At 38.5% G+C, this 8,951-nt stretch overlaps 1 protein-coding gene across 1 annotated transcript; it reads right to left on the bottom strand.

Moving 5' to 3' along the window:
* Window positions 1-2,027: 2,027 nt before the first annotated feature.
* On the bottom strand, window positions 2,028-7,557 carry lrrc4.2 (leucine rich repeat containing 4.2). Its single transcript, XM_038270682.1, has 2 exons — window positions 6,202-7,557; window positions 2,028-6,064 (listed from the first exon to the last, which is right to left on the bottom strand). The coding sequence occupies exon 2, from the start codon at window positions 5,941-5,943 to the stop codon at window positions 3,943-3,945; it is 2,001 nt and encodes a 666-aa protein (XP_038126610.1). The 5' UTR covers window positions 5,944-6,064; window positions 6,202-7,557; the 3' UTR covers window positions 2,028-3,942.
* Between the last annotated feature and the right edge of the window lie 1,394 nt (window positions 7,558-8,951).

The following is an 8,951-nucleotide window of genomic DNA, read 5'->3' as shown; positions in this document are numbered from 1 at the left end:
ATGAGTGGTGGGCCAAAAAATGAACTGACAGTTTCAGGATTTTTTTTTATTGCAATGAGTCCCTCAAAAGGTTGTGCAACAAAATATAACATGGACCATCATTTTGTCCAAGTTTAAATGAGTTTACTTTTCAAAATCATTCTGTTGAAGCATGGTTAAAAAGCAATGTCTGACATTAATTTGCTTATTTCATCAAATTTTTATGTATTATTACTTTGGTCAGATTCTACCATTGTGAGTTTTTCTTTTATCAAAGAGGGGAACCGACATTTTGCCCATGTGCGGATATTTGATTTTGTTTTATTATTTAACATTTTGACAACTATGCAAAATTTTCAGATGTTTGGGTTTTTTGTTAAATATAATGCACAATTTTCAAATGATAATACAAAAAGGTCTGATTATTTCACTTCTCTACTGTATGTTAAACAAAATACAAAATGAAACAAAATGTGAGATTTTGACCAATAACCAATGTGAGATTTTTTTAAATTATTTTTATGAATCAAATTATCTTGGTACATTGAGTATTATTGTCATTTTTTACTAAAAAATGAATTCACATTTTCATGGAAATAAAATCGTAATGTTAGACTGCATTACAAGAATAAAGTCCTAATATTACAAGAAAGAAAATTACAACTACAAGAAGGATACGATACTATGAGAATAAGGAAGTAGTCAACTTTTATTAAACTCTTACAAGAAATAGCAGTCCCCTTTCATGTTAAAATGCTGAGATAAGGTGGAGGTCATAGTTTAATTGAGCTGATCATGTCACATTGTGACTTTAGAAATATTTTTAAGAAAACCTGAGAATTTCTTTATTTTAATTAATGAGCATACTCTTGTTGATGAAGATTCTCAGTCATCCAGATCATAGCTGTTCACAAAAAAACAAAACAAAAAAAACCCAATCCACTGGACTTAGTTTCCAAGTTTTTAGCCGTTTCGCTGAAAAATCTGGATGGGAAGTGAAACGTCATCAAAATTTGGAAACTAAGTCCAGTTTTTTTTTTTTTTTTTTTTGGAGTAATATTCCAAAAGTTCTCAAAAAGATCTTTGTTGCGAACAATCCAATTTTTTTTTTCTTTTTTCAAAAATAGAGCTAAAGGAAAAGGAGTTTGACGATTACCGTATATGACGCTTTTCAGGAGTCAATAAATGGAAAATTTTCAAACAGAATTAGCTTAGCAGATTTCAAGAGTGTTTAAAGCACATTTGGGTGCTGCTAACTTAACAGCTAATAGCAAGCCAGTCACAGTTTTCCCTCTGTGCAAAAGATCTTAATAACGTTGTGTCACTCTCTGGTTCTTTTTTCTTTTTTTTTACTGCTCCCTTTAAATGTTGTCATACAAACACTTTAATCCACAAAAGCAGCTTATAAGCTGAGTTTTTCAACAACACTTTATTACTTCAAAATAATAGTCTCAAGCATAGCCATAAGGGGTAAAGCTTAAGGCACCAATCTTTATTTTCACTGCAAATAATAACTGTCTAACTTCACTTGAATAAGTCAGCATGTGCTGATAGCAAGCCCAATGTAGAGCATTGTGAATGATGCATAATACTGTGACTTATGTCTCATAAAAAAACATTTAATTATACTGTAAATATAGTGGATTCTACCCAAAAAATAGGACTATTAAAGTAATGTGGCTATCATAGGATGTTTAAGCAGGATAGTGATAGAAAATGTTTGGTCAATTTCAGGAATAAATGTTTCAGAAAAAAACAACTTCCTTACATGAAGAAATATTTTTGTCATGCGTGAGTTTGTCTACAAGATATATCTTTTTCTTCATTCTTTTTCACACATTTTAAGAATTACTCAAAATGAAGTTTCATTTTTTTAAATTCAGTTTAAGATTATGTCACAGAGTGTTATTTTTTGTGTGTGTATGTTTTTTTCAAAATGTGTTTTATGCATCCTTAACAAGGTAACATCAATTTGTCTGTAATACAATAAAACCAGTTGGTATAACACGTGGAGTGCAAAGTATTTAAATTAAATATTGGTGGCACTGTCAATTTAAAATGCTTTATTGTTATCACAGGTATCATATTTTAATTTCCTCTTTATATCAAGTTTGTTTAGCATTAGAAAAATTACACTGCAAATATAAAACTTTCAAATGACCTGTAACCTACATTTCTGAATAGCATGTGTAAAATCATTACAATATATAGGAGAACTGCTGAGTGACTGTATAAATGGCATGAGTTTAACATCATAGAAGAGGCATTTAAATTATTACAAAAAGCAAGCCACAGTTATGGTAGCTGGCCTCCTTGTAGCTGCATGACATCAAGATCATTGCTTAGAAATTCACCGACACATATGACATCTGATGAAAAAAAGAAACAAACTGCTTTGCTGTTTTTAAGTGGCATTGCATATTGCCAAAGTTGCACTGTCATTTGTATGAATTTTTTCATAGACAACAGACACCTTTTGTTCTCTTCTTAATATCAGATTCAGAAAACAATCAGCTCTGAGGATGAGCATGTAAGAAAAGGAACACACATACTGTGTTGAACTGTGTGAGAGATGTATTTTTTTCTTTCAGAGAAATTAATGATGAGAACTAGGCTCAGGCATCAAAGACCAATAGCCTATTTGACCTGCATAGAGACCCACTGTGGGGTATAATGCAGCATTGTACACCAATTACTTAAAACCCCATTCATGCAGACACTAAGTAGATGCATAGGACGATTGGGATGTAGGAAAGGTACCATTTACAATACTGCCTTTGGCCTTTGAGACTAAACAACTTACAGAAATATAGAGATACTCAGATACGGAAAACATCAGATGAAGGTCTATCAGGTTAGAGAAATTAAAACAAAATATTTTTACTACTTCCATGCCCCCCTTTGTTGTTCCATAAAAATAGTGTTGCTAAAAATAAAGGGTAAAAGAAAATAAGATAATTTATTAGTTTAGTCCATGAAAAAGCTCCAGACATTCATTTATTTGACTTAAATCCTCTGCATTTTTTCTATCCTAAAAGTAGAATAATCAAACAGACCCATTTTAATGCACATCATGTCACTTCCTTCAAAACATTACTTATGGAATGAGCCCTTGCAGAGACGAGTCAGGCAACTGCTGTAAGCATTACTAGATTAGCCCTAAACACTACACAAGCCAATAAGAAGCATCTCAAAAACCTAGGGAAATAATACAAATTGCAACTGATGACAGAAAATAAATTTTTTTGTAACAGTTGTTATGCTGAATGTCAACTTTTCCAGTCAAACATGTGGGGAATCATGTACACATGAAATAAACATTTTCAGATGTGCTACAAAAAACATCGGCACTATTAGAAATACAACCAAAACCAGCACACACAGAGTTAAAACCTTAGCTGCAGATATTAACTGCAGTCCAAAAGCATTTGGCTGATAGCTACTGATCAGAACAAATTATCTGTGCCATTTTGCTGCTATCTAAGAAATGTTAAGTTATGTGTAATTAATTCATGGAATTCTGTTTTATTGCATGATATATTTGGCACAGTAAAAACAATGATTTTTTATTTTTTTATTTATTTTGCATTTAGAAAGTGGTGCCTTAAATGGGAGTTTACTTTTCCCAAAATGTGCTGAAAACAAACTGTCTCTTTAGTATCATTAGACAATATCATTTTGTCTCAGTCAAAAAAGCAACTTATTTAATTTTTTGAAATATAAGTCACAAGATAGTAAAAAATAGTTTCAATTTGCTTTCTTTTTTATTATATTCTGCATTTTACCACTGCCTGGCTTCAGTCATATATATATTTCATATTTATATGTGTTTATAGCCATATACAACAAAGTCTGTTTTGCACTTCTGTACAAAGAAAGTTCATATTTTTCTCTTTGTGCATTGCATGGACTAATGAGCAGAGTTTTAGACAGAGTCAGAAGTACATCTACAGAAGGTTAAATTCATATTTGGGTTTCCTGAACTTTCTCTTTGCCATGAGAGGTCATTATTACATAGGGATCAGCAATAATACTGATGTGGCTGTGATGCCGTCTGACTGAGCGATGGAGAGAGTTGTTTTGGGTCCAGTGGGCCCCATAGCTACCTTGTCGGGATGAAGAGGAGGAAGAGACATACACAGGTTTAAATGTGTTGCTGTTGTGTTCCACTAAAGTTGGAAGTACCAAACCTGTGTCATCAGAACCACTAGATCCAGATGTAGGTGGAGGAACAGGTGGAACCTCTTCCTCCATTTGTATGATTTCTATGGTCCTTGCTGCAGCCACAGTACTTCTCTGCTGATGCCTCTTACGGAGTTTATAGAATGCTATCAACATGGCTGCTGCTAGTAAGGTAACAGCTACAAAACAGCCAATGATGATTTTTGTAGTTTTCATCATCTCATCCAGACTGGCAGGTGGACCACTAGGGATTCTGGCTGTGGGGACTGAAACCTGCCTTGGAGTTTGCGTATTTTGAAACATTACAGTTGGTGTTGAGATAAAGACAGGTTGAAAAACAGAGGGTGAAGCAGGTAAAGTGGGTTTGGGCTTAGGGGTCTCCTCTGCTGTAGGTTCCAACACTTCCACTGTTACAGTTGAAAAGTAGGATAGGTTAGATGTGTTAAGTTCAGCATTACTGACATTTAAATAGGCAGAAGCATTGGAATTCCCTGCCATGTTGCTCACCATGCAAGTGTAAATTCCTGTGTCAGATAGAAAGACATTGGAAAAGTTCAGAGTTCCATCGTTGAGAACAGATATCCTTGGGTGAGCTGAACCATGGGTTAACACAGTCCCATTTGGGAGAAGCCATCGGACAGAGCTCATGGCTGCTGTACGACACTTCATTTCTGCCACCCTTGCAGCGGAGATGTTCAAATCTCTTGGAGCATCAAGTATTACTGGTGCTGAACACTGAAATGTTGTTTGATCAACTTCCACTAAGTATCTTCCCCTCATTTGGATTGGAGTGTGACAGCGTCCACAACAGGTGGAATTTGTGGGAATATTTTCTCTGAGCCACCAGGAGAGCCAAACAACATCACAATCACAGCGCCAAGGGTTGTGGTGTAAATGTAGCTCCACCAGGTACTGTAAAGGGGTGAACAGGTTATGGGGAAGGGATGATAAATTATTATGGGCTAGATTTAACTCCACCAAAGCAGTGATGTCATCAAATGCATTCCTCTCGATGATTGTAATGGCAGAGTTCATAATCCAAAGTTTGCGTAAATTCTTAAGCCCAAGAAAGGCCCCAGGCTTTAGTTCTGGGAAAACATTTTCAGAAATCTCCAACTCTTCTAATCCCAAGAGAGGTGACAAATTTGGAAACTCCCTCAGACTGCACATCCCTAAATTCAGGTACTTGAGGTTATGAAGGCCCTCAAAAGCCCCTTCAGAGATGTACTCCAGTTTCCTTAGCTCTCCAAGGTCTAGTCTCATGAGTGAAGGAACTCGGTTAAAGGCATAAGAGGGAATGCTTTCAATTGGGTTGTTTCTGAGCCACAGTTCTCTCAACTTTGAAAGATACTCAAATGCTCCACTTGGTATGACTGTTAGTCTGTTGTCAAACAACTCCAGGGTGTTGAGGCTGGTCAAACCATTAAAAGCCCCTACTTCAATTTGCCTGATTGCATTTCTTCCCAGCTGTAACACCTCCAGATGATGCAAATGTCTAAAGGTATCAGCTTGTATAGTCTCTATGCTGTTCTCCATCAGATTCAGGTACCTGGTGTTGGCTGGGATGTTCGGAGGAACCCTGATTAGACCCCTGCGTGTGCACACCACCTTGCTGAGCTGGTTAGTGCACGAGCACACACCTGGACAGTTCTGTGGGATTGATGAGCCTAAGTCGGGGCCTGTGGACTGGCACATACTGAGAGCAGGTACCATTAGGGAAAGCACGGCGAGCAGGGCTGTGTTCCAGGTAGACTGCACATTAACCTGGGCCAACGGACTCATGGTGTGAAGGGCTCATTATTCTGCATGGTGGGGGGAGATGCGACACACCGAAGGAAAGACCACCCTAGCCTGGCTGGAGAAGCCCAAGGCTCCCAGTTTCCATCGACAGTGCACGAAGATGCTGCATCAACATATTTTGTGTGAAGGAATGAGGGTGGAAACAGGCAGAGAAAGAATGAGAAAGGTTATTCTGACAAAAATTGTCTGAGCAGCAAATCAGAAATAAAGAAAAAAGGCTGAATAGCATTATTAACTCACCTAATTAGTTTAAAGGTGCTCCTTTTTCTCCCAAAAGTTAAAAGCAAACTGTGCATGACATTCACTGATAAATCCTTCCCATGAAATAACAGAAGGAAAAAGCTTTCTTGTCCTTGTCTTAAAAAAAAGTGAAGTGACTCTAATAGCCGTTGACATTAAATGGCTTCTAAAATTAAAAACATAAATAAGCTTAGAAAATACTTAACGCGAAAGGTAAGGCCATGAAATCTTAGCAGGTGCTTGAATGCTTTCTTCTTCCGACTCCCCTCATACCAGGATGCAGATTCCAACATGCAGTGGATAAATCACAATAATCCATTACGTAGCTGATTGCCACAAAGGATGAGAAAAGAACAGACTAAATTAAATTAAAGAAAAAAAAAATCCCATTCTCTGTCAGCTCCTGGTGCATGTGTTCGGTCCGTTTGTTGCTTTCCTGTTTGGGTGAGAGAGCTTCCTTACTGTGACTTTGCCAAGGGCTTTCGGTTGCTTATTAGCCCTGTTGTGACAGAGACTGGGAGACAAAAAAAGACTAAAGAACTCCCGGCACAGTCATCACGCTTTTCGCCCATCCTCTGCGTTCCTCTTGCCTCCTCCTAACATTGGGCTGGCCCCGGTCAGAGCAGCTGCATGCTGCCGTGTGCACAGTTAGCAGTAATCCGTCTATTCCTGGGGGGAGGGGGGTAGAGGGTGGTGGGAGAGATGGTGGCGTTCAGTGGAGGTGGGGGGGTACGCTGCACTGTCGGAGCTTTGCAAAAGGCTGACGGAGAAGAGAGAGAGAAGAGAGGGACAGAAAAACACTCTTGTCCTCTTCTGCAAAAAGAGAGACAGGAAAAGATGACGCTGAGAGGATAACAGTGGAATTGGTTTCCGTATCTGCTTCCATAAACCACGAGAGATGTTGGGAATTCTTTTCTCCGGTCTTTGTTTTGTCCCCTGCTCTGTCTCCTGTACTCTCCCTCTGCTTGCGTCAATATTTCTTTCTCCAGGGCTGAGGTAGTAAGTTGTGGCAGTTAGCCATGTGTAGGGCTGTCAGACTTGATGCTGGCTGGTGGACTACTGCAGTAGTCAGGGTAGCATAGTGAGAGAGGGCATGAGGGAGCTTGAAAGAAAATGAGAGGAAGAATTCCTGATGGATCTGAGGAAAAGAAAAATTGTGTGTGCAAAGCAGACTTAGCGAGAGAGATGGCAAGCCAAGCGAGCACTCTCACAGCTAGCCCACCGTCACAGAAACAGCAGGAACAGCATTCCTATCCTCATCTCTTCTTGTTTATTCTCCAATCTCTCTTTTCTCCCCCCCCCCCATCAATGTGTCTCGGTGTTGCAGGCAGCTAAGATTCTTGCTCTGCCCCCTCCCTTTGTCCTTCAGTGGGAGCGTGAATGTACTGCTGACGCACTCCTCTCAGCTGCTCAGCCAGGCTCAGAGCAGTGCATTGGTTTGATGCAGTGTTCCTGTGTATTAACACGTCCAACCTCCCCATCTTCCACTCTGCCTTACTTTACTGTAACTATCTTACCTTTTTCTCTCTCTGTATCTCCATTTCTTCCAATCTTCTTCCTTGCCTAAACTCTTCCATGCCTGTTCCTCACCACTCTCTCTTGACGTCCATTTAAAAGTTCTCTCTACAGCCAGTTATTAAAAGTATAGCTCCCAAACTAGATGAAATGGTCAGACTTTGATGACCAGCTTCTGAATTTGTTTTTTGTGATTTGACCCTAACTTACGCTCGGCAGGGAGCCAGTTTTCCACATTGGCAAAGTTGCTCTTTCTGACCTGATGTAAATCAGAGCACGCAAACACGCAAACAGGGGCGCGTATTGGGGGGAAAAGTTAATATGATTATAAGGGCCCCTTAGTGAGGGGGGCCAAAAAAAAAGAAGAAAGATTTCTCCCACTATGTTTTTCAAATGTAAAAAGAAAATCAAGCAGTAAAATAAATAATCTTCATGTTCATCCTCATTTTTCAGTAGTAAACTGAAACAAAGCATGACTACATTGAAAAAAACTACATTGAAAATCCCCCTCCCATAAAATTGTTTGGCACTCAGGTCCCGCATCGCATCAGGTCTCCCTGTCTGTCACCGGCAGTTCGCTCTTACAGGGCTTAAATGCCACGCGCACGTCATTTGACGTAGTGATAAGGAAAGAAAAAAAATTAACAAGAAAATGTGCAAATAAGCAGCAGTGTGGTAATAATGTCCGCAGCTGAAAAATGTAAAGTCTGGGTTTCAAAAAGGAATGAAAGGAAGGAAAAAGAGGACAGAGGGAGAAGGTGTCCTATACTGTGACCCAGTTTTCCCCGCTCTTGTTTTTTTTCAGAAAGGTGCGTTACCTGAAAAGTTCAAATTAACTATATATTATTAACCTATTGAGTAAAATAACATAGGTATCTGCTGGATACAACTACTTAGTTAATCTTCCTAAATGTTGGAGGGGAATCAGAACATTAATGATGCTGCCCAGCCGGGTGCCATCTAAAACGGAACATGACTACAACTTTTTTATTATTATTTTGTTGTGTTTAAGGATTAATGTAACATTTTTGAGCCTATTGTGTTTCTGTAATTAACACAGAGGCAATATCAATGCCTTTAATGGGACCAAAATTACTGGCAGCACCCCTGCATCCAAATAAGAAAATAAAACTGAGTTAATTGATTCTGAGTTAAACTTAGTTGAATGAATCCTTTGGCTTGTTGAAAGTTGTCTAGAATTAGTAATTTAAGTGAGGATTTTGTGGATTGGTTAG

Source organism: Cyprinodon tularosa, unplaced genomic scaffold (genome assembly GCF_016077235.1).
Source record: "Cyprinodon tularosa strain WSP-4 unplaced genomic scaffold, ASM1607723v1 ctg771, whole genome shotgun sequence".
In the NCBI taxonomy this organism is placed as follows: domain Eukaryota; kingdom Metazoa; phylum Chordata; class Actinopteri; order Cyprinodontiformes; family Cyprinodontidae; genus Cyprinodon; species Cyprinodon tularosa.
The sequence above is the reverse complement of the archived record's forward strand: the minus strand, read 5'-3'. Positions and strand labels throughout refer to the sequence as shown.